A 26,465-nucleotide genomic window follows, 5' to 3' on the forward strand; every position below is an offset into this window, starting at 1 on the left:
ACTCCTCCCCTCCTCCTTTTGTGTATAAATAGGGGTGAACCCCTCTTGTATTTTTCACTCTTGAGAGTTCTCTCTCTTTCAATAAGAGGCATTTATATTTTTATGTTGTGTTGTCTCCTTTGGGTTTGGGTATTAGCCCTTGTTGTTTGTTCATTAGTGGGTGTTGTAAGTGCTTAGAGCACTCTTTACTTTTCCGCATATTTCATTACAAGAATCACCCCTTTTTGCACAGTCTGGATTCACGTGAATCTCAGATCCACGTGAATGTCATGCCCACGTGAGACGTGGTACACAGAAAATTTCAGAAAAAGGGAAAGAAATGAGAAATAGAAAGGAGGAGAAAGGAAATGAAGAAGAGTAGAAGAGAAGGGACGAAAAATCTCAAATCTCTGATCGTCGCACCTGTCGGAAACCTCTTCGGCCCTTAGATCCGCTCTGATACCATGTTAGAATCTCCGCTGGTACTTGTATTGAGAAGAGAGAGAGAGAGAGAGAGAGAGAGAGAGAGAGAGAGAGTGCCACATGACACACAAACAGACCCTAATATCTGTCTGGCAGTGACTCTGTGGGAAACAAGTCATTTTTGAAAAATATTATGTTTTTTTATTTCATAATAATAAGAACTGGAAAAACATGAAATTTGAAAAATCCAAACTTGGATAGAAAATATTGCAATGCTGCTGTGATACTTTCAAATTGAAGTTTTCTGTGCATGTGATGTTTTGCCCTTCTTTTCCCCTAAACCTTTTAAAACACAAAAATTTCAAAATATTGCAAGGTTTGGTGTCTGTTGCTGTTAAACGCTGAAGCTCATGAACTTCTGTGAATGCAACCGAAACGTACATTACTTACATGGTTTACTAAGCTTCAGTTTATTTTTTAAGCCTCAGTTTGTTTTCATTGTCCATTATAAAATTGAGTAACCATCCAATTGAAAAAAGATTGAAAAAAACCATCACTAGATTGGCCAACTTTTTCAACAAGTTATTTCCATGAGACCTGCAAAGTAACAGTATCAAGCTGGATTTCTGGAAACAATGTATGATTTATGTAATAAATATGTATTTTCAGACATTTAAGGGAAGCACTTTTGGATGTGAATTTCTAATGTGGTGGAGATTTTAGATACTACTACTACTATGTTGAGTTTGTGAAAAGATATGCTGCAATCTTCAGTGGATAATAGGGAGCTGATGTTAAATGTTTCTAAGGGAAACATTTGCTAATGTTGCCTCTGAAAGTCATAGCCACAGGTTTTTTTGAATCAATTGGTCCTCATATATGTGTTTAGCATGTTCCAAATAGTAGGAACCGGTTTTTGAATCATGTTTTTTCGATGAGAAAACATGATTTTATTGACCCGAACAAGTATCACACATTGTAGGCCATTGATTTTTGAAGCCTTGTAAAAACATGTCTTCATGTCGTAATTAGGCGATCACTAAAAAATGCATGTAGATCACATCTTTAAGGTTGGTTCATGAAAAACAACCAAGCAAATGGAGAAAAAAAAGAGGTGTTTGTACCACATCTTGCCATGATCAAATGTTTTCCCTTGTTTCCGGTCAGATTGAGAAGGAAATATTATTTTCTCAAGAAGGGGAGCACAAGGGTGGAATGTATCATGAAGTGTTTGAATGTCTTTCCTTTTGCATACGAGTTTGATGTTTTTTTCGGCTGAGATTCTTCTGTTCAATGATTTAAGAGGAGCTTCTAAGATCTAACTTTGAGCAACGTGATTGGGTGGGTTTACCAAGGGTGGACTATGGTGGGGTTATCGGAACATGATGGTTTTACAAAGTTAACCAAGATAGATGGTCATCTTTCAAGAACCAAAAAAATGTAGTATTGATGCAGAAAGTAATGTATGATTAGGGACAACTGCAAATTTGAGCTTGACAATGCAAAGCTACCAGACAGAAATGATCAATTTTCCAGCTTGTGATGGGAAGTCCTAAGAATAGGTGCTGGCTAAAAATTGCTATGAAATGACATCATCTGTACTAACTTTTAGTGACTAGTGAGAAGAATATGACATTTATTGAAGAAGATCAGCAACTAATGTATCACTTGGCAGAAAATGATATTTTTTTCAGCTTGTGACATGAAGTCCTGAAAAGAATTCACTAAAAATTAGAGAAATGATATCATCTGTACAGGAATCTGGCATTCCTGAACAGATGATGTTTCCATTTATTTTTAATTGTCATTATCATGTTATCGTCGTCATCATCATCATCATCATCATCATCATCATCATCGTCAATCCTTGTCCTGACTATATGGGGTTGGCTTTAAGAGTCCTGTCACTACTATGTCTTTATGGTAAACCTTACACTTTTAATAGTGTTTTCAGTTCTTTTTTTTTTTTCAAAAATATGAGCTTGTAATGATCAAGGGTTTCAATGTGGATAGTGAAGCTTGAACCTTTGTAACATCAGTACTCAACCAGGCCCCTGTACCATAGCTGCACTGGTCTTCGTGTATGAAATGACTGGGTTTCAGACTTGACAGTCAATTTTATAATCCAATCAACATTTGGTTAACACTCCGGATTAAAAGCATCCAGTGTTAGATTTTTTTATTATTAATTGTAATTATTTATATATTTTTTATGTCTTTTAGCTTTCTAGTTCATAATTGACAATCTACAACTTTATATATCGAGCTTTCTCTAAAATGTAATACAGTTGTGCATTTTTTTATGTGTGTAACCATGCCTTGTACCCATCCTTTAAAAATTTCTATGTTAATAGTCTTTGTACCCATTCTTACCCTGTAACCATGCCCATGCCTATGTGACACAGCTTAAACATTCATATGAATTTTAACTGCACCACTGGTTCTTCAGCAAACTACTAATGTGTTGCCTGACCCAACTGGCCAGCCAAAAAAGAAAAAGAGAGTAATTTTATCAATTTCAGTAACTTTTCAGTCAATTCCCTGGAAACAGAACCCTATCTGTAGGTTTTTCTCCTTTCATTAACTTAGCAACATATACTGAGATTGGTGTTTTAATGTTGGTAGAGGTGCATCACTGAGGTTGATTTTTAGTGTACTGCTCACGGGGCAAATGTTATTTCTGTCAACTGTCTTTTCTTATTGTAACTTTTTGTCTGTATGATGTGAGTTCTTGTTCTATTATTTTTTTTATTATTTCCTTTTACATACGTACATCTATAGACTTATAACTCTACACTTGATTGTGCTAGACTGTTAGATCTTCCTCTTTAGGTCTAAGCCTGACATTAATAATTCACCTCTCAATGTTTAGTATCTTCCTGGGTTTAATGATTGGAATTGATGGCATAGTTACTGGACATGCACCGACTCTTTTCAAATCTGTCATTGCACATGAGAAATTTCATCTCCATGTCCAATTTTGACAACCAGAGATTTTAAGTTTCCCTGCCATATGAAACCTATCTTTATTAGACTCATGCCAACCTGTGCCCTTCACAACTAATTTGAAAGTGGATTATGAAATCACTATAACAGAACTTCAGTAAAATGGTTCTGATACAGGATTGCAATCACTCTCATGGGTGGAATTGAGCAGCTGAAAATAGTTCCTTTTCTGCACAGATGTTACATTAGGGGATGCAGGTATGTTTCAGGGAAAATCCAAAAAATGAGGATAATTAAACCAAAAGAGATGGTTTTGATCATCATCCAAATGCTCTCAAGGGATTTAAATTTCAGAACAAGATGTTCTCCTTTCTTTTCTTCTGTTAATTTTGTTCCTTGATAACTGAACTTTATTTCATTGCTCATTTTTCTGCATTTTGTGCTTTGGTGTGTAGCTGAAAAATTAAACATTACTTTGGCTGCTCTCCTAAGGTTGGATATAGATGTGAAAGCTAGAAGAGGTTTGACCATTGCTTTAATTCCCTCTTTACTCTGAAATTCTCTTTTTTTGCAGGTTAGGATTCTTTAGTATGTTATTTATAATTTCTTTTAGTTAATGATCATATCAATCTAAATTGCTCTTTCCATACTCATTTTGCAAGTGTAGCTGTGACTCAAAAGAGATATATGACTACACACCAGGCATTGGCAAATGCAAAATCCGAAGTGTTAACCATGTTGTATATGTGACAATAATTGACAAGACATGGATTTTTTGACGTTCATGAAGTTTCATGCTTTTGAACTCCCAAGTACTTAAGCAGATGATACTAAACTGCTCAAAGTGACATGTTAGAATACACTGATGAGAATGAAAAAAGAGTTGATGTTGATGGAAGCGGAATCTCTCTAATTGTGGGATTGGTGATCAAATATTCTATTAGATATAGTCTTTATTTTTGAAAAACATATTTGTGTTTTTTCTAATGGTAAGGTACACATAACTTGTTACTTCATTGCAGGTAAGTGTGGACATATATTATTGTTGATGGCTTAACCTGTGTATCTACAGTTCTTTAAGTTTTTTTTTTGGATAGTCCAAGGGGAAATCCCCTTTCATCAACCACACATTGGCTGGTAAAACCCTTGAGGTCTTCCTTGCCCATTGAGTACCCCCAGCTTTGACCTTGCGGCAAGGGATGCCACCCATAGGTCTCAAACTTTTGAAATTCCATCAACTTGGTAACATTCACAAGTTGCCCCTAGATTAGTGGAGCCCTTGTGGGCTACAATTCTTGAAGTTGACTACATGTTAAAAATTTAACTAGGGGTGGACATCGGGCCGGTCCTGCCCGATTAGTAAAGCCTTGACAGGCATGGATGCTCCGAGGAACCACCGAGCCCGACTTGACACTTATTGGGTTGGGTTTTCACAGTGATGTCCAAGACCCAACAATAAACTCAAAAATTTGATAAGCTTGATTGAAAACGATAGGCTAGAGAGAGAGAGTTTTTTTGGCTGTCATTTTGTTCACCACCACCGTCCCTTCCTGTAGTCTATCCGCTACCCCACTACTCACTTTTATGTGGTGGACCCACCCCTTGCACAGCTCCATTGTGTATCGTGCAGAGAGAGAGAGGGCTCACTACCTTCATTATATTGTGGAGAGCTCACAACCTCCATTGTGCTACCATATATATATATATATATATATATATATATATATATAGAGAGAGAGAGAGAGAGAGAGAGAGAGAGAGAGAGAGAGAGAGAGAGAGAGCAAAAAAACTATAAAAGAAAGACGGGAAGGGGAGGCATAACAATTGTCTTGCCCCATTTTTTGAAATTTGAATGGGGACTCCATTTAAGGGTATTGCTTTTAAAGTTTCTTGAGTTTTTATATTTTTTAAAGCTAGGATAGTAAGGGCTCGAGTTGGGCCAGGATCCCTGCTCGAGCCCAAACCAATAAGTTGTCAGTTTGGGCTATGCCCAATTTTATTTGAGAGGGTTCCTTAAATTTGGGCCTAAGCTCGACTTGAGTAGGGCTGGGTACTTGAAGCTTGACGGGCAATCCAACCTGATGTTTAGTCATAAATTTAACGCTATTTTTTTCTTTTACTTTCTCAGTTTTTGCTATGTTATCGAGTTTTTGAAAGTTTATGTGATCAGAAATACTTATAAAGCAAAATTTGCAAAGCTGCACGCACAAGAAAGAACTCATAGAATATGATTGATTGTCGTTGAAAGATCCACTGTATAAAGAAAACTGGAGTACCATTCTTTTTAGTGAAGAGGTATTAAAGGGAGCATACATGGGGTGAGTCAAGAGACGACCTCATAGTGAAAAAAAATGACTTCAAAGTGGATTTCACGTGTTATTCATCGACGGTTGCATGGTAACTCGAGAAATCACAAATGACATAAATCATGAGAAAGATATTGAGGTTAGTTACAAGCAAGCATGCATAGACGAGAATTGACCAGAGAGATGATATATGGCTCATTTGAAGAATTCTTTAGGATGCTTCCCACCAATTGCAATCATTTGATGATGGCTAACTGCGAATCACTATGCGTTACTAAGACCAATAAAAAAAATGATTTTAGCATATGTTCTTATCCTTCCATCGATGCATCAATGAATTTTTGAAATGATGCACTCCAATTTTTATAGTAGATGATACATTCTTAAAAAAAATATATGGGTATATTGTTGTTGGCACATGGTATTGATCTTGATGTTAAATGTTTCTTGTAGCATTTGTATTTGTAGATAAAGAGTTGTGGGTATTGTTTTTGAGGCATTTAAAGGCAAAATTTTCACGCTTCAACGATGATAAATACAAAGATAAAGTAGAGTTGATAGTTGTCTTCGATAGACACTTAGAGCTTCAATATGATGTCTCATATATAACCTAGATGTCATGTTGAATTTTGCATGAAGTACCTTAGAGAAATTTTCTATGAAATTTGGTTCATCACTCAGTGCACTCTCGTGGAGTGCAACCCGATCAACCACAAGACAATAATGCAATTATTTTATAGAAAAGATCCAGGTGCAAGTTGAAGCCACATACTTGTATGTGACTGAAAAAATTATCGAGAAACATTGGACTAAGAGATACTTTTCACCAAGAAGGTAATGATGCTTAACCTCTAATATAGTGAAGAATTTCAATTTGTGGAATCTCCCCATACGTGACAAGCTCCTAGTGCCTCTTATTGAGAAGCTTCGTCTCATGATGATGAAACTTTATGAGAAAAGAAAGATTAGCAAGCAGAAAATATCAAGCATTGTTATGCCTAAGATAAAAGAGAAGCTAGATGAACTTAAGAGAAATGCATAACTACTACATTTGCAAGTAGTGCATTGCCTTCGACGTCGGTACGAAGCCCGCGATCAATCTCACAACTATATTATTGATTTTGAAAAGCAGACATTCTTGTGTCAAGAGTGGCATGTTAATAGGATTTCATGCTTACATGCAATCTCATGCATTTTGTACGAGAGCAAGCTATCAGAGGATTACTGTGATAAGTTCTTCATAATTGAATTGTATCGAGTTGCATATAGTATCTATCTATTCTTTTTTATGGTGGATAATATCTCACACATCATTTTTCTAACCCTTATTTTGGTGTATCCACAAAAAGTGAGACTTAAATCAGGGCAACCTAAGGTTAAGAGTCGAAGAACAGAACACAAGGATGTGTCGCCATATAAGTGTTGTGTATGTGGCGAGGTTGGTCACAATAGGCTAAAACACTCATAAAAGTATCTATGAGTATTATATGCTTTGAGAAAGTATTTAGCTAGTGATTTTTAATGAATTATTATTTTTAATTTATATAGTGTTTTTCAATGAACTGCTTCAATGTCTTATGTTTGTTGTATATATCTTGTTGATCAAGATGTTGAAGATATTATACGATAACATTACTTATTCAATAATGTGATTATTTTTTTCAAGTACTCGTTAGGTTAAATATTATATTGCAGGTTTATTTTTTGCAGGTTGGTTTGACAAACAAATTTATAATTACTTTCACATGTTTGTTAACTCAATTTGTATATGTATTTGTCATTGACTTGGTATATGATTGTGAAATATTTGACCTAATGTAAATGTAATACATGGACTTAGGCAAAAAATTAAATTTCACTCCAGTATGTTATATGTCATGTTTTGTTTTTTGTTTATTTTTTTATGTATTGTTAGTTGTTTACAATTATTTTTTCATAATGATGTATCTATTAATAGGAAGCATATGATGAAATTATATAAACATGAGAGGAAGAATACTCGTTTTTAGTGGGCAAAAGAGATGGCTGAGGGGGAAGAAATAAAGGACATCAAATGATGAGATGTCGAATGCCGAGAAGTTACCTGAGCTTTGGACAATCCTGAGGAGTATATATTGATGGTTATATATATTCTATTTTGACAATAAAAAACGTAGATGTAATTTTGATAGAATGAACAAAAACTTAGATGTCATTTGGATGTAAAGTTCATTCATGATTGTATTTAAAAACTTGGTTGTAATTTTGCATGTTAGCTTTACAAAATTTGTAGTTGTTTTGTTATGTTTGTGGGTAAATTTTAGTATTAAACATGCAGATCTGTTTTGTAACAATGAAATTTAAAGCAAAAGTATCACATATTTGATAAATTTTTTTATATAAGAAATTTGCATATTTTTGAAGAAAATTCACATATATACATGCAGATTTTCATAAAAAAAATTGCATATATATGTGCAAATTTGTATAAGAAATTTATATGTATGCATGCAAATTTGCATAGAAAATTCATATATTTAGTTAAAAATTCACAAATTTAGAAGAAATTCACATGTTTTGTATACATGTGATTTGTTTTGTATACATGCAATTTTTTCATCCCTTTGCGAAATTTTGCACATAAGAAAATTCACTTACATGCAAATTTATATACAAAATTGACATTTTATATACATGCGATCTGTTACGTATACGTGTAAATTTTGCATCCTCCTACAAAATTTTGCATATAATAAGAAAATTCACTTATTTTGAAGGAAACTCGCATGTATACATGTACATTTTTCATCATTTTACAAAAATAAAATTGCTCATACATTGCATTCATTTTATTTTTTACGAAATCAAGTTCATACAGTGCATTCATTTCATTCTTAAACAAAATAAAGTTGCTCATACATTGCATTCATGTCATTCTTTCATAAAATGAACGAATGGTAGTACATTATATTTATTCTATTCATTCATAAAATGAAGTCGCTCATACATTGTATTCATTTTATTCTTTTACAAGAATGCTGTTTCTCACTGCCTTTTTGATAGAGAAAAAACAAAGTATATACAGAAGTACCTTAATCTCTTGAGCCTTAAGAATGTTGCATATCACCGCATCTTTGATGGAGAGAAAACACAGTATATCATCGTTGATTATATACTCTGTGTTGTTTTCCTGATTTTTTCTATCTCACCCATACCATATGATCAAATGTTGATTGTGAGATGCATCAACTCTGTATTGATGGAGATAAAATACACTATACCAACGATTCTACACCATCATCGTCCAACACATCCGGCTATCACAATTCGTTAAAGCTATAGACCTCCTATCAATTCTACATCATCATCGTTCACGTTCTCTATGATAAGAACAAATTTTTAGATGATCAAGAGGTCTGGGGACCACAACAACCCTAAGGTATGTAAAAATAACTCTGGGTTATAGATAAAAGGTTTTAAGAAATAAAACATCGCTTTTAATGCTTGCAAAATTCTCACGTTGAAAAAGAAATTTGCATTACCTCAAGTGAAACTTCATGATTTTCGCAAGTCTATCAAGAATTTCACAAACATTTCAGAAATTTTAGAACCATCAACGAAAAACTCTTGATGAAATTCATACTCTAAACGCCTATATATATATGCAAAAGTCACAAAAATTCTACATCAAAAGTAGACTTTCGCAACCACCAACACAAAATTCTTGATGAAATTTACAAGAAAAGAATTTTTGTAAGAAGTGTGGTGCAATTCATAATTCTGCATGTGTCTTGTGAGACATTGAAGATGCCGATGTTCATTATGCAAATCTACTTTGTTGGATGTAAAGTCATTTTTGCATTATGTGCAAAATTAGTGATTCCTGCAAAAATATCATGCAAATTTTATTTTTAGTAAAATTTAGCAACATCAGGAGAGCGTTGCGATGTAATGCACAAAAATCAAGAGATTTGCTCGTGCTAAGGGTAAAAAGGTCAAAAACCTACAAAATTGGACATTAGCAGATTTCAAAATTTATAGGGCATTTGAAAAAACACATCAAAATTATTGTACAGTATGATCATTCATCTTGTATGGATGAACTGGTTGAGTTTGTCATAACCATGGAACATCACATGTTTGTATCTCACAGTTAGGTGTGGGCATCGGGCTGGGCTGGCCCGACTCAGGACCTTTTGGAGCTCGGCATGTCATGCTTTGAACATGACCTGACTAAAAAACAACCGGGCCCATTTGGTAATGGGCCAGATTCAGGCCCTGTTCTTAAAGGGCTTGAATTTGGAAAGCAACCATGACCTGGCCCAGTGAATTTTCAGCAGGTCAGTCAAGCCTGACCCAAACCCATTTATTTTAGATGGATGCTTCCATATTAATGCATCATCATATTAAACACCCCCATATTTCATGTATATTATAGACATGCAAAATCTTCACCTATTTCATCAAAGACAATGTTGCATATGGTAAACCAACAGTCCAATGCACCTAATTAATATTTGTTTAAAAATCATGCATCTAGTTAGATAAATAATAATAGTTAACTTACCATGCACTCAACTAATTATCTTTTTAGTTTTCATAAGGTTAATGCAACTAATTAAGTAAATAATAAAATTTACCAGCTTACATTCTGGATAATTAATTAGGTAATTCAGGGCCAACGGATTGGCCTTGTAGCCCATGGGCTGCTCCAAGGCATGGCCTGTTTGTAAATGGGTTGAGTTTTGGCCTAGTAGCTAATGGGTCAAGGCCTAAAACCTTTAACTTAAATGCCAGATCGGCCGTGTCAGATTGACCCACTGGGCTGCCCAACCCATTGCCCACCCCTTACTCACAGTAAACCCCTAGGCAAACCAATCTTGTGTAGGTCCTACCTAAAACATCGCCCCATGTCACAGTGATAAAGCAGCCCAGTAGGGCCCCGTTCATTGTGTAGGGGGTGACTTGTGAATGTAACGAAGCTGAAGGGACGTAACAAATCCCACCACAAGAGTGTGTCCTCTACCACAATGCCGAAGTTAGGTGAACTCTCCAGTGGGCAAGGGGGGCATTGGGTTTTATGCTAGTGAGCAGAGTGCGTGAAGTTCTAAAAAGAAAAAGGTTATTTGACAATTAGTCCCTGTTTATTGGTAGATTTGCAAAATTGTTCCTACCTTGTGAGATTTTGCACTGCTTCATAATCATATCCGGCTTCTCACTTTATACTACTTTTTTAACACTCGCTTCCTGCATCCGCTTCTCGCATCTCTTTCTTGTATCCATTTTATTTCCTGGAAACTATAGCAAAACTACATTTTCTCCCTTGCTTAATGTGTTCTGCAAACACAGATATTTCAGGAATTTCAAGGAAAATAAATAACGTGATAAGGAAGCTAATGACAATTTCAGAGCCATAAATGCAATGAGCAAAGCAGACTATAAATTGAGTGAGCACAAATTTTACAGACATTAGCAGAAGAAAACTCTGCAGCTCCTAAACTGATTTGCTGTACATATGAAAGTTACAAAGTTAACCAAACAAGAGCCCAAACTATTTGCAGTGACACCATGGACATCATTCAGAGGATCCAGTCCCTGCATTTTGTAACAGAACTTATCAGATTAGACACGGGGTAAATTTCAAGCAACCAATGCAAGTGATAATTCAATCTTTTCGAACTCTTTAGCTACACGATAGATTTTCAAACTTCTCAGCACAATAGATGAGAAGAAACAAGAAACTTGAGAATCCATGCATTGGTCTTATGATCTTATCCAAAGAATCATGTAAAAATAACTTTTTGCATCATTAAGCCCATCAGTTTAAGCTAAACATAAAGCAGATTACAACCAAATCTACATGTGGACCCAGAAAACTCTAAAACCGATGCATGAACATATAATAGATGTCAGGTTCAGGGACTTTGCACTCAAAAGGTGCTTTCCTAGGAAAGACCATGCCAAAAAAATATAAGACCACATGAAACCGGCAAAAGACAGAGATGTATGGGGTCCAAAAGTTGCATACATGTTATACATTAATTTATTCTCACCGCAGAAAGAAACTGCCCGATAAATCAAACTTCTTGTGGTATCCAACAAGGCTTGAAAATTTTCCATGATCAATTCTTTAATTACTTAAATGATACCAAAAGGAGACATTGATGCATTATCACCAAAACTTGAGTGGACATAGAATAAGACATTAGCGTCTTTCACGACAGGGTCTGTTAGGGACATCCGAGCACCACTATATCATTAAAAAGTTAACAGGAGTCAAACATTGTTTTGCCCAAGAACTTTAGGGTGTGTTGATACACGGGACACACCTGTGCGGGGACTGATCGATCCCTGTCCGGGTGCTGTTCCATGTTTGATACGCAGAGCACACTGTGTTAAAGACAGCACAAAGCAACTGTGCCCAGGATAAGTGCCATGCGTTCTGCCCATGTGGTGTTTATCCTGCGATGCAAATACCACCTTAGGAAACCATGGGACAAATGATAAGGATCCAGATTCTAGACTCTATAATGCTGGAATGATCTCGGCACGAAAATAATGATTTTGAAGGAAAAATATGAACTCCTGATCATCATGACCACAAAAATGTAGGTTTGTCTGTTCTAAAAGGAAGCAGCAGCATCTGCTTAAATTAGATCCCCAACATATATTTAGAAAAATAATAGCTCCCCTTGGCCATCCTAATTCCATCTTCCTCCTCAACAGAGCAACCATTCAAAGAATCTGCAATCCTTTAGAACAGAATACGAGGATTCATTTAATTCAATAAATGCTTCTCACAAAATCATCATAAATAAAACTAAGGGGAATTTTTTGAAAAAAATAGCAATAATAGAAAAAACACCAATCATATGATAAAAAGTTCAACTGAAAAGGACAAAAGTCTCATTTTGCTAAAAGCTACCATTGCAATTGCAGATCTACCCTTGTCTTCTCCCGCAACACCACAAATATGGAAAGAAAAAAAGAGAAAAGGAGAAAGAGAAAAAACTCTCTATCTCCCCCTTATTTACTTCTATCTATATATGTACACCATCACCCTCCCCTCAATCATGTAAACTGTTTGAATTTGTTGCCCCCCATTCATAAAAATGCATCCTCATCTTTGGTACAGAGAGAGAGAGAGAGAGAGAGAGAGAGAGAGAGAGAGAGAGAGAGAGAGATTCTTGATCTTTGTTCTTAACTAAATATCTTGCACCAAGAAATCAGCAACTGAGTTTTAGGGTTGCTCCGAAAAGGACGTTCTTTCAGAAAACATAAAAAAGGTCACTCTCACCTGAATGTTTTTGAGCTGCTGCAATGAAGGGACAAGGAACTTGTATTGTATGTTGGTGCAAAACGAATGTGGGTTTGCTTTTTCGGCAAGACTTTTCTTGTCTAGCTGCCGTTTCATTTCCAATGGTATCCACTAGCTTTCAAGGAATGGAACATTACCAAGCACCTTCCAGTATTTCAAATAGTATTCATGGTTCTACCTTTTCCTTAGCAATTGGCTTTCATGGCTGTCATGTTCTTATAGGTAGTCTTTTCTTGATCGTATGTGGAATTTCCAGTCTACATTGTTAGAGAAAGAATTTATCTTCAGTTATTTTCAATTTCTTATCCATTAGTGTGTGTATGTCTATGATTCATAATATATATATATATATATATATATATATATATATATATATATATATATATAGAGAGAGAGAGAGAGAGAGAGAGAGATTATTTTAATTGGTTAACAGAATTTTGTATTTTGATTCACAAGGACAAAGGTTTGGAGCCCTTTCAGATTGCTGCCTAAAATTATATTACATGTATGGATCTCTCCTAAAGCATCCTCAAGCCCTTCAGTTTTTATTCAACACACACAAGCACAAAATATAAACACAAAATACATGACAAAGGAGCCAAAAGAATAGAGCTTGCCAGCTCATGCTTCGTGGGTTCAACTTGCCACAAACTACAGCCAAGCCCATGCTGTTAGAAAGAATGATACAGTTTCTGTTTGTGCAGGGGAATCAGGTCCCTTACCCATTTGATACTGTTTTGTATTTTATTTTGTACAAAAGGCCATTTCTGTCCATAGAATACTACAGTGTGAATATTTAGATGACTGAGTCAAAGTGAATAGATGTATAATTTTTCCAGCCTTATTATTTACCTAACCTTCTTTCTTTATCCCTTATCTCCTACTTCATATTCTTTCTTCTTCTTCACATTCTCAACATATCTCCACACCATATTCTTCACAGACACACACACACACACTCATGTTTCACTTTGCACCATTACAAACATGAGATATTACTCAGTTTGAGACATGCTGGCTCACTTACTAAAGAGTACCAATAAAATACTATAATCTTTTGTACTATTACAATATATGAAAAAGAGAAATGGTGGGTCTTTCACACAGGAAATGCTTGAGAGACATAACACCTCATGATATACCTTACAAAGTGATATTTGACATAAAAAGGACCAAACATAATGTGGATCCTAGTTTAACAAGCCTAACAGAGCAGAACCAAACGAAGCAACAACCCTTAGTGTGAACAAAAAGATCTATTCTACAACAAATTTCTAATGAACTTTTCTGTTCACTTCATTCTTTCAACATCAGTAACAGAAATGATTAGTGACAATACGAGTTCTCACTCCAAATATCATGTGCACTTCCATGTCTACATGTATTCATGCAACCAAAATACATCACCCAACACCTCAAATCACAAATATGCCTTAGAATGGAATAAACAAAAATACAATAACATACTCAAAGTCATAAGAAAGCAATACCAAGCAAGATACCATATTGTAATATTCTGCAGATGACATGAAAATGAATTTCAATGCATACTTTCTCAATGCAATATAAATCAATCCAAGTACCAGAGTAACATGCTCCTAACACTAATGGAAAAGGAAAAAGAAAATCATTCTTACTTCAGGAGCTTTGCAGAAAAGTTTATCCCTCTTCCTCATCAGACTGTGCCATCTGTTTTGAGGTGATCTCCACTGAATGAGGGGATGCACCTATAAATAAATTAGCATGTTAATAACTTTAGAGAAGATGCACAACATCAACTTAAATTCCACAGAACACAAATTTCAACAGTGTACGAATCAGGATTGATGATTCCAAAAACAATTGCAATTTGCAACCATAAAGCACTATACAAATGTTAACTCCTGTGGTGTGCTAATGAAAAAAAAATGTTGAATATTAAAATCAATCTTAGATGATTCTTACATCTCAGAGAGAAGCCAATGTAGCTTAGAACGGCAATTTGAAGTATATGTTAAGAATGCAATCTTTGAAAACATAAGCACAAAAAAAGGGGCTCTAGTGCACATCAAATATATCAGTAAAGGATAAAAACAGTCAAGCTTTATGCAGGCTTAGAGGAGTATTTAAAGCAGATAAAAAGTACGTCTTGTCACCAACACATTCTTTTAAACCAAAGAGAAGGAGCACAAATAATGTTGCACATGGACTACTAACCTATACCTCAATACTTCAGCAGGCTTTGAAATTTGGCTCTGAACCTCCAAGTTCACAGTCCTAAGTCTGTCCCAAAATTTAGATTCACCAGTGGGCTTTACATCTAAGAATGAGCACAGATAATATCAGACTTGGACTATCAGGCATCTATACTTGGCCCTCGAGGCAGAGTTTGAAATTTGGTTATAAATCTCAAAGCTGGCACTCTAAATTCTGTCCTAGACAATTCCTATTGGCTAAAAGTACTTGGAACATTTTTCAATCAATTCAAGGAAGGCAAGATTTTTTACCACATTAATGGTTTCCAGGGTCATGGATAACACTGCTGCTTCCTTTTACCAAAGAAAGGCAGCAGACAAAGTGAAGGTCTAGTTAGATGGATAAGTAACAAAGTAGTTGGTTGGGAAATAGGGAACAAGGAATTTGTGGAGAAAGCAGAGATCTAGAGTGAAAGACTTTAAGAAGATGGCACATTTGAAAGGATGCAAATGCAAAGAGGAGGATAGGCGACATTTACACAAGAAACATGTGTTAGTAATGGAAAAGTATTCTTGAGATTCATCTGTTCAGGTTGATGCTCATTTACAGCCTCACAATTTTACATCATCAAGCCAAACCCTCTTAAGTTCTTAACCATATAAACGTAGTGGAATTAAAACTCATACAATGTCTTCATATTTAATGAGATCTCCATGGACCTTGATATCCATCTATCTGAAGTCATTCATGATTTTGTTAAATTATGGAAGCTACAAGTCTGTATGTTGATGAAGCTCCTTGCTAATGACACATTTATTTTTGAAATACATTCACCAAATATACCTTTGGTCTGTGCAGACATATATAAATGACTTAAGATCACCATCTGCTTGGCTCTTATCATTCCCTGATCCAAGTTTAGATTTTTTCAACAGTCAAACATGCCAATTCTAACACCATCCATATGCTTGCTCTTAGAATCATGCAACTGAAAGGCATCTAAAACTACTGTAAATAAAATATAAGCACAGCAGCAAGAAAATGTAATTTTTCAATCTTCCTAATCACATACATTACATGCTATTACATCCAAACTTACAAAATTTAAACCTTAGCCTCCTCAAAAGCCAGTAATAAACATACCCACTTAAACTGGGATGTCATATTGCAAAAAAGAGAATGACAGAACCCGAGGTCATCTCTCTAAGGAATCACGCACCTATAATCTTGGCCTTTTGTATCACTGCTGTGAGGAAGAGAAGAGAGGAGACAGCCACGAGAAGCATGATTCTTAATCAATAATAATCGTGCCCTATTCTTTGATATATATATAATACACGGATCGGATCGGGTCTGAGGGTCCAAATTTGGACCCGTATGTACATATACATTCTTAATAGTCTCCCTCAAGTTGTGCATGGTTTCGTACCATGGACAACTTGTTCTTCAAAAACCAAAAGTGGACGCTGGTAAGTCCCTTAGTAAACAAATCCGCCACTTGATCAGCTGTGGGAACATAAGCTGGCTCAACTTCTCTATCTTCGATCTTTTGCCGAATGAAGTGTTGATCAATCTCTATATGTTTGGTACGACTGTGATGAATGAGATTGAAAGCAATTTGTATGGCACTTTGATTATCGCAAAGGAGATTGGTGGGCATAATAGATTCTCCGATCTCAGTCAAAAGATGTCTCAGCCATGTAGCCTCTGTTGTAGCGGCCGCCATAGATCGGTACTCAGCTTTTGTACTGGATCGTGCAACTGCACGTTGTTTCCTGCTACTCTACGCTATCAAGTTCCCATCCAGAAAAACACAAAATCGAGAAACCGATCGCCTGTCATCCGGATCTCCAGCCCAATCTGCATCTGTGTAAACATCTAATCGATGTCGCTTCCCTTTGGACTTGGACTGATGATAGACTAGACCATCTCCAAGAGTGCCTTTTAAATATCGAAAAATTCTCTTAACAACATTCATATGCTCTGTTCGTGGATCATGCATGAATTGTGACACTTGGTTCACTGCATACACAATGTCTGGTCTGGTAAAGATGAGGTATTGAAGCATTCCAACGAGACTACGATATTGCTTGGAGTCTTTATATGATTCCCCATCTTGAGAGCTGAGCTTGTGGTTTAATACACTAGGAGTGGGTAGTGGTTTACAATCTGTCATGCCTGCCTTTTCCAACAGATCTAAGGTATATTTGTGTTGGGTTAATGAAAGAGATCCATTCTGTCTATCCACTTCAACTCCCAAGAAATAACGTAAGACTCCCAAATCTTTCATCTTAAATTGTCGACTCAGTAAGTCCTTCGTTGATTTTATGTGTTCATCTGAATTCCCAGTAATAATAATGTCATCCACATATATAAGAATCAAGGTACGTACCTGACGATCACAGAAAATAAACAATGAATGATCGAGGTGAGAACGAATGAAATCGTATCGCTGAACTGAACTTCAAGGGAAAAACTGTCAAACCATGAACGAGAAGCTTGCTTTAACCCATAAATGGCTCTTTGTAGTTTGCAAACATGTGTGCTGGGGCTATATTCTGCATAACCAGAGGGTTGCTCCATATACACCTCTTCTTTCATGCTACCATACAGAAATGCATTTTTAACATCAAGTTGATTAAGAGTCCATCCATACTGAACCGACAAAGACAAAATTAATTGAATAGTTCCCATCTTGACCACATGACTAAAAGTCTCATCATAATCTTGCCCATATTCTTGAGTGAAACCTTTTGCCACCAACCTTGCCTTATAGCGTTCAATAAATCCATCTGGTTTATACTTTATTTTATAGACCCATTTAGACTTACAACATTTTTGTCGGATGGTCTGGGAACAATCTCCCAAGTTCCACACTTATGTAAGGCTTTCATTTCCTCATTCATGGCTTCAACCCATTTGAGTGACATAGATGCTTGTAAAAAACTAATAGGTTCATCCTGTTTTTCAATCTGGGAGATGAATAACTGCAAGTCTGTAGAGAAGTTGTTATAACTAACCCATCTTTCAATAGGATGACGAATCCTCTCAGGCCTTCTAGGGTGCACATCGGTTCGCTGAGCATTGTCTTTATTTCGCCGTACATAGACAGCCCCTTGAAACTTGGTAATATCTGAAGCGGTAGGCATAGTATCCTGCGTGGTCGGCGTCTCTTCCCTTTGTGTACACACAACAGTTTATCTCCAATGACAAAGATGAGAAGAGTATTAATCCACTGTTTCTAAAGTGGCGAAAATTAGATCAGCTGGCCCTCAGCTGGATCAAGGCCATGGTGACTGAGAGTGTGCTTAGCCAGATTGTGCACACCAAAACAGCAGGAGAAGCCTGGCTCTATTTAGAAAGAACATATGGTTTACAATCTCCACTACGTGTAATGCTATTCAAGAAGGACTTGCATTTCATCAAGAAAGGAGATATGAATATGAGAAGTTACCTTGACAAAATTAGACATCTTTCCGATACTCTACAAGTTGTTGGTCATCACACTCCTGACGATGAACTTGTGCAAATTGCATTGAATGGATTGTCAGACGAGTATGAAAGCTTCATCACTACTCTGACGGCAGGTATAACCTTTTCTGTGCCATCATTCCTAGATTTATATGATCTGCTCATCAATCAAGAAAGGCGTCTAGCTCTGTTAAAACCAAAAATGCCCGAGAACAATGAGTCTACGCAAGTAGCCTTTAGTACCTTTAGAGAAAGAGGTCGTGGACGCGGTTTCTTTCGAGGACGTGGTCGTGGACAAGGCCGGAGCCATGACAATGAGCAAAATCAAAGAAACAACCAAAATCATTCCCAGCGTCCTCCTATCATTTGTCAATACTGCGAACGGAAGGGTCACTCTACAAAATCATGCTGGGACATATCTAAGGCTCTATCAGCCATGAATGTACAAGAGGATGATAGCTACTGGTACCCAGATACGGGCGCCACCAACAACATCACCAATACTGATCGTCAAATGGAAAATAAATTAGCATATCAGGGCACAAACTCAATACTTGTTGGTAATGGTTCTTCTCTTTCTATAGCTTATGTTGGAGATAAAACTTTACATTCAAGCAACTCCTCTTTCATCTTAAAAAATACTCTGCATGTTCCTAGTATCTCAAATAATCTGATCTCAGTAGGAAAATTCACAACAGACAATGACTGTATATTTGAATTTTCACCATTTGGCTTTGTGGTAAAGGATCGACAGACGGGCAAAATCAAACTGCAGGGACAGAAGACTCGCGCCGGGCTCTATCCAATTAGGGCACAATCAAAGGCTGATCTGATCACTATGGGTAGAGAAGCGACCTATTCAAGTTGGCATCGGCGACTTGGGCATGATAACTCAAAGAAGATTGCCCAGCTTCACTCTAGAAATTTTATTTCAATAAAAGAGAGAAAGACGTCTACTCCATTAGTGTGTGAACATTGTCTAGCTGGAAAGTCTCATAAAATTCCATTTGTTTAATCAAACTACAAGGCATCTCATGCTCTAGAATTAATGCACAGTGATGTATGGGGCCCCTCTCCAGTTATGGGAAAAGGAGGATATCACTTCTACTTGTTAATAGTTGATAATTTTTCCAGATTTAGTTGGCTATTTCCGATGAAAAACAAGTCAGACGTATATGACTGTTTTGTTCAGTTTAAAGCTATTGTTGAAAAACAACTTGAAACCTCTATAAAAATATTTCAATCTGACAATGGTGGTGAGTTTTGTAGCAACAATTTTGAACAATTTCTAAAAATGCATGGAATCATCCATCGCTACTCATGCCCACACATGCCTGAACAGAACGGGCTTGCCGAATGCAAGCACCGTCACATAGTCGAGACTGCACTCACTATGCTCCATGATGCTAATCTTGGAAGCGAATTATGGGTTGAGGCTTTTCGAACTGCTACATTTGTTATCAATTGTTTGCCTTCATCAAAATTGCAAAATTTTATATCTCCATATGAATGTTTGTTTGGTCAAATTCCTGACTATTCTCAGATGAAACCTTTTGGAGCTATCTGTTATCCTTTTCTGACTCCCTATAATTAGCACAAGTTGCAACCAAAAAGCACTCAATGTATCTTTGTAGGGTATGGCACTCAACAAAAAAGGATATGAATGCTGGGATCCTAAGACTCGTAGAATATATATGACGAGGCATGTTGTCTTCGACGAAACAACAAGGTACCAAGGGCGTGAATTAGATAAAGCTAATGGTCTAAGTCACGATTATTGGGGACTCTCACCGATTTAACTTACCAATGTTCAAAATGAGGTATATCCAAATCCCAACTCGTCACAAACCTCTACTTGTCCGTGAGAAAATTTGTAATCAAGAGACCCTTCAAGAACAAATAAATTCTGATCCAAATCTAGTTATTGCAGAAAATACCATACCGAGTCTCAACCATCAGAATCACCATCAGACTCAGATCCTGAAATATTGGCAGACTCACCCAACAAAATTGTTAGACCTGAATATCACAGTCATCCCATGGTTACAAGATCCATGACAAGATCTCTTAAACCAAAAGTTTTTGTGGCAACCAGTCAAGAGACAATTCCTATTGAAACTGAACATGTTAATTATGGTCAAGCTGTTCAGAGTCCTCAATGGCGTAGAGCAATGGATCAAGAGTTCAAGGCACTTCAAGAGAATCACACATGGCACTTAGTTCCTGCTAAGAACCATTTCAACGTTATAGGATCCAAATGGGTATACAAAGTAAAACGGAATGCCGACGGATCTATTGCTCGTCATAAAGCTCGCTTAGTAGCAAAAGGGTATCTTCAAGAAGTTGGAATCGATTACACCGAGACTTTCAGTCCTGTTATCAAGCCCACAACCATACGGGTTCTCATTGCCCTAGCTACTCAGCATTGTTGGGACTTACGTCAACTAGATTTCAATAATGCCTTTCTGAATGGGATATTATTTGAAGATGTTAATATGTACCAACCTGAAGGCTACAAGGATCTCAAACATCTGGATTATGTTTGCAAGCTCGACAAAGCCATTTATGGGCTTAAGCAAGCTCCTAGAGCGTGGTATCATCGACTAAGTGAATTCTTGATTAGTCATGGATTCCGAATCTCTCAATCAGACTCGTCATTATTTACATTGGAAAAAGGCAAGGACCGAGTTTACCTTCTAGTCTATGTTGATGATCTTATCATCACTGAGTCATCTAAAGACAGAATTCAACAAGTTATCCATCAGCTGGTGCAGTCTTTTTCAGTTAAAGATCTGGGCCAACTATCATTTTTCTTAGGAGTGGAAGTTCAACGAGAAAGAAAGGAGATAATACTGTCTCAACGAACTTACCTTCAAAGTATATTGAGAAGATCCAATCCCACATCAACTCCTATGATTCCTTCAGTTAATATTCATGAGGATAAATCAAACTTTGAAAATCCTCAACTCTATCGAAGTATAATTGGTGCTCTCCATATATTACGCTGACAAGGCCAGATGTAGCCTTCTCGGTCAATCGTGCAAGTCAATTTATGCACTCTCCGACTAATAGTCACTGGAGCTTAGTCAAACGGATATCACGTTATTCAAAGAGAACTATAGATTATGGTCTAAGGTTTCGTCAGTCCAGCTCGCTTCATCTTAGTGGCTTTGCAGACGCCGACTGGGCTGGAAGTCAAGAGGACAGAAAATCCACCGGAGGATTTGTTACCTTCCTAGGCGAAAATGTGGTTTCTTGGGGATCTAGAAAACAACGAACAGTGGCAAGATCGAGTACTGAATCTGAGTATAAATCCTTAGCAGAAACAACAGGAGAATTACTATGGTTGAGGTCGTTGATTGAAGAATTGGGAATATCACTTTCACGACCACATGATCTATGGTGTGATAATATCGGCGCACTATATTTGGCAGCCAACGCTGTTTTTCATGCACGCACTAAGCATGTGGAGGTAGATTTTCATTTTGTTCATGATCATGTTAACAAAGGAAATCTACAAATTCAATTCATTCGTACTGATGAGCAATTAGCTGATGGACTTACCAAACCTCTCCATACTGCCAAATTTGAGAAGTTTAGACTCAAGCTCAACGTTAGCAAACCCACGTTAAGCTTGACGGGGGATGTTAAGGCATGTTCAGGAAATGATAAACATGAGAAATGCATAACAGGTTGGCGTGATTTACCAGACATAAGTCAAGGCATGAAATCTGGTACTGGCTTATCTTAGGAGACAGAAAATCAGAAGATTACTTTCCATTATCTTGTAACAAATGTGAGTTGTATTATCTCTGTAGTCAAAGATGTAACCGTTATGATCTGTAATATCTCTATATAATGGATTGTCTCTGAGGATGAGAAAAGGTATCAATCCCAGAGTTCCTTCACTTTTTCGTTTCCTCTTACATTTAATTATTCACAGAAACAATTACAACAAACAAACAACAACAACTACGCCTTCATCCCAAAACAATTGGGGTCAGCGATATGAACCAAAAAGAAATTCATTTTGGGTCTTCCACATGAATCCTTTTCCTCCAATCATTTCTATCCAACGCCATGTCCTCGGTGAGGTTCAAAGCATTCATATCCTTTCCTATCATCTCCATCCAAGTCTTCCTAGGCCTACCCCGACCTCTTTTAACTAATATATTTTCCCATTTCTCCAACCTTCTAACTGGAGCATCATTAGGCCTTCGCCGAATATGTCCAAACCACCGTAAACGATTCTCTCGCATCTTATTTTCAATGGGTGCAACACCTACCTTCTTACGTATCTCTTCGTTCCGAATCTTATCTTTTATTGTATTTCCACACATCCATCTAAGCATCCGCATCTCAGCTACACTCATTTTTTGAATATGATGTCTCTTGGCAGCCCAACATTCCGTACCATATAGTAAAGCGGGTCTAATAGTCATCCTATAAAACTTTCCCTTCAACCGCAATGGCATTCTACGATCGCACAGCACTCCAGTAGCACTTTTCCATTTCATCCACCCAACCTTTATCCTATGATTTACATCTCCATCAATTTCTCCATACTTTTGAATGATGGATCCCAAATATTTGAAATAATCATTCACCGGTATATCTTGCTCACCAAGCTTCACTACACTCCCATCACTACTTCATTGCTTACTAAACCGACATTCCATATATTCAGTCTTACTCTTACTCAACTTAAAACCTCTAGCTTCCAATGTCTGTCTCCATAATTCTAACTTAGCATTAACCCCAGCTCTAGACTCATAAATCAAAACAATATCATCAGCAAACAACATACACCACGGTACATTTTCTTGAATTGATCTCGTAAGTTCATCCATCACTATCGCAAATAGGAAAGGGCTTAAAGCAGATCCTTGATGTAACCCAACCGTTATCGGAAAATTGGTTGTCACCCCTCCACAAGTGCGGACATTGGTTACTACTCCTTCATACATATCTTTAATTATACTAATGTACTTGAGAGAAACACCTTTCTTCATCATTGTCCACCAGAGAACGTCCCTAGGTACTCTATCGTATGCCTTCTCTAAATCAATAAAAACCATATGCAAATCTTTGTTCATCTCTCTATATCTTTCAATAAGTTGTCTAAGAAGATGTATAGCTTCCATAGTTGATCTTCCAGGCATAAAACCAAATTGATTCTCCGATATCATGACAACCTTCCTCAACCTAGACTCAATCACCCTCTCCCAAAGTTTCATAGTATGACTCATGAGTTTTATACCACGATAGTTTGTGCAATCTTGTATATCACCCTTATTCTTATATAAAGGCACCAAAGTACTCTTCCTCCACTCATTAGGCATCTTATTTGTTCGCCAAATCAAGTTAAAAAGATTTGTCAACCATTCTAAACCTTTCTCTCCCAAGCATTTCCAAGCCTCGATAGGTATACCATCTGGGCCAACTGCCCTTCTTGATTTCATTTTCTTCAAAGCCTCTGCAATTTCTTTCTTTTGAATCTTGCGCATGAAGTCACGATTTATCTCATGAAAAGGAATGGAGAAGTCTCCAAGATCTTGAGCATGACTATCATTAAATAGCTTATCAAAATAATCTTTCCATCTCTCCTTAATCTCCTCATCTTTGACTAAAACCCTTTGCGTTTCATCTTTGATACATCTAACCATACCCAAATCCTTCGATTTCCTATCTCTCATCTTTGCAAGCCTATAAATATCCTTCTCGCCTTCTTTGGTATCCAACTTGTCATAAACCTCCTTATATACCTTAGCCCTCGCGTTTCGAACAACTTTTTTAGCTTCCTTCTTTGCTATCATATACTTCTCCAAATTCTCATTATCACGACTCTTACTTAGATTTCTATAACACTCTCTTTTAACCTTAATAGCTAATTTGACATCCTCGTTCCACCATGATGTATCCTTACCTAGTGGTGCACCGCCTTTAGACTCACCCAATACCTCCATAGCTACTTTTCTCATACCACCCGCTATCTTATTCCACATTGATTCTGAATCCTCCTCGAGACACCAATCAACTTCCTTAACTACCTGCTCTACAAACATTCCTTGTTTAGCTCCTTTCAGTGCCCACCACTTAATTCTAGGATCTATCCTATGTCTATCCCTTTTGCGGCATTGTCTAATTCTAAGATCTAAAATTAAGACTCTATGTTGTGTAGCTACACTTTCTCCTGGTATAACCTTACAATCGATGCAACAACCCCTATCTCTCTTTCTAAGTACGAAAAAATCTATTTGACTCGTATTAACCCCACTTTTAAATGTTACTAGGTGAGACTCCCTCTTCCTAAACCAAGTGTTTGCTAAGATCATATCATAGGACAAACAAAAATCTAAAATCCTTTCTCCACTTTCATTTCTTTCTCCTATACCATAGCCTCCATGGATATTCTCAAATCCATCCCTACTAATGCCTACATGTCCATTAAGGTCACCGCCGATGAAAAGCTTTTCTCCATAAGATGTCTCTTGTACTACTCCATCTAAATCTTTCCAAAATTGATGCTTAATGGAATCATCTAAACCTACTTGAGGTGCATAAACACTAATAATATTAATAATATCCATACCTAATACTAATTTAATAAGTAAAATTCTATCACCCTTCCTACGGACCTCAACTACATTATCTATAAACTGACGACTCATAACAATCCCTACTCCATTCCTATTCCTATTTATTCCTGTATACCAAATCTTATATCCCCAAGGTTCTATCACTTTAGCTTTCTCACCTACCCATTTGGTCTCTTGAAGACATAAAATATCAATCTTTCTCCTACACATAACATCTACTAACTCTACCAACTTACCAGTTAAAGACCCTATGTTCCAAGTGGCTAACCTAATTTTATGGTCTTGGACTAACTTCTTTACCCCCACCCGTCCAACAAAGTGAGGGAACCCTTGCCTATTTGACACCACACCCGAGCGCCGGTGTGACGCGTCGCTTCTGGGCGACGACCTAGCAACCCTTGCACATTTATCACTGCCTCCTGCCTCCGGGCCTAGAGAGTACAGCGCGTCGCTCAGTAGGGAACGCCCTAACGAAATTCTCATATTGGTTCATTTTCATAGGATATGACAAAGTTTTTATGCTGGCTGTCACAGGCCTACCGCAACCCTCCTCCTTTATCCGGGCTTGGGACCGGCAGTGTATAACTACACAGGCGGAGTTTCACAGAAACAATTAAACTGCAAAAGAAAAACTAAAATAAAAAAATTGCAATACCCAATTCAGATTTCTGCTTCTCGATAAAATCCATGGCGTATAACCATGGATTCTTCCTGGAATCTTCATCGTCTTTGCATCCCATTAACTCGAAAGAAACACCATCTTGCCAATACCGAGATCGATCCTCACCAACTTCATTATCCCTCTGCATAGCCAACTGAACAGCCCCAGCTGGTCCAGGAATCCGATGGTGAACCCTCAACCCACTGCCCAATTCGTGAGCTCCATTCCAATTCCACATCTTCCCCGGAATTCTCCCGATCGGCAGCGGCATTTTGGAAGCTGCGAATTGGGTTTTCATCTCGGTACCGCTAGGAATGAAAGGCGGAGGTGCGAAGGCGTTGCGAAAAGGGTTCGAGAGACGGGAGTTGGGTGGAATTGAGGGAATGAGGCGAAGGGTTGATGGTTTTCTCGAGATGGGTGTTTGAGATTTGAGGGGGACGCTTCTAAGGGAGGAGAGTCGGACGAAGGGTTGGAAGTAGGAATCGTCGACGTCCAAGCCATCCCATGGATCATCCTTTTTTTCTCTCTCTCTCTCTCTCTCTCTCTCTCTCTCTCTCTCTCTCTAGGTACGCGGGAAAGCTCTTTAATAGGTGCAAATCCAAAGTTGC

General features: G+C 37.2%; 1 protein-coding gene across 1 annotated transcript; it reads right to left on the reverse strand.

Annotated features, from left to right (window-relative positions):
• Nucleotides 1-11,051: 11,051 nt before the first annotated feature.
• LOC149834110 (uncharacterized) lies at nt 11,052-26,376 on the reverse strand. Its single transcript, XM_090009977.1, has 3 exons — nt 25,852-26,376; nt 14,589-14,678; nt 11,052-11,228 (listed from the first exon to the last, which is right to left on the reverse strand). The coding sequence occupies exons 1-2, from the start codon at nt 26,153-26,155 to the stop codon at nt 14,611-14,613; spliced, it is 372 nt and encodes a 123-aa protein (XP_089866103.1). The 5' UTR covers nt 26,156-26,376; the 3' UTR covers nt 11,052-11,228; nt 14,589-14,610.
• Nucleotides 26,377-26,465: the final 89 nt, after the last annotated feature.

Source organism: Nuphar pumila, chromosome 6 (assembly GCF_984573655.1).
Source record: "Nuphar pumila chromosome 6, dmNupPumi1.hap1.1, whole genome shotgun sequence".
In the NCBI taxonomy this organism is placed as follows: Eukaryota; Viridiplantae; Streptophyta; class Magnoliopsida; order Nymphaeales; family Nymphaeaceae; genus Nuphar; species Nuphar pumila.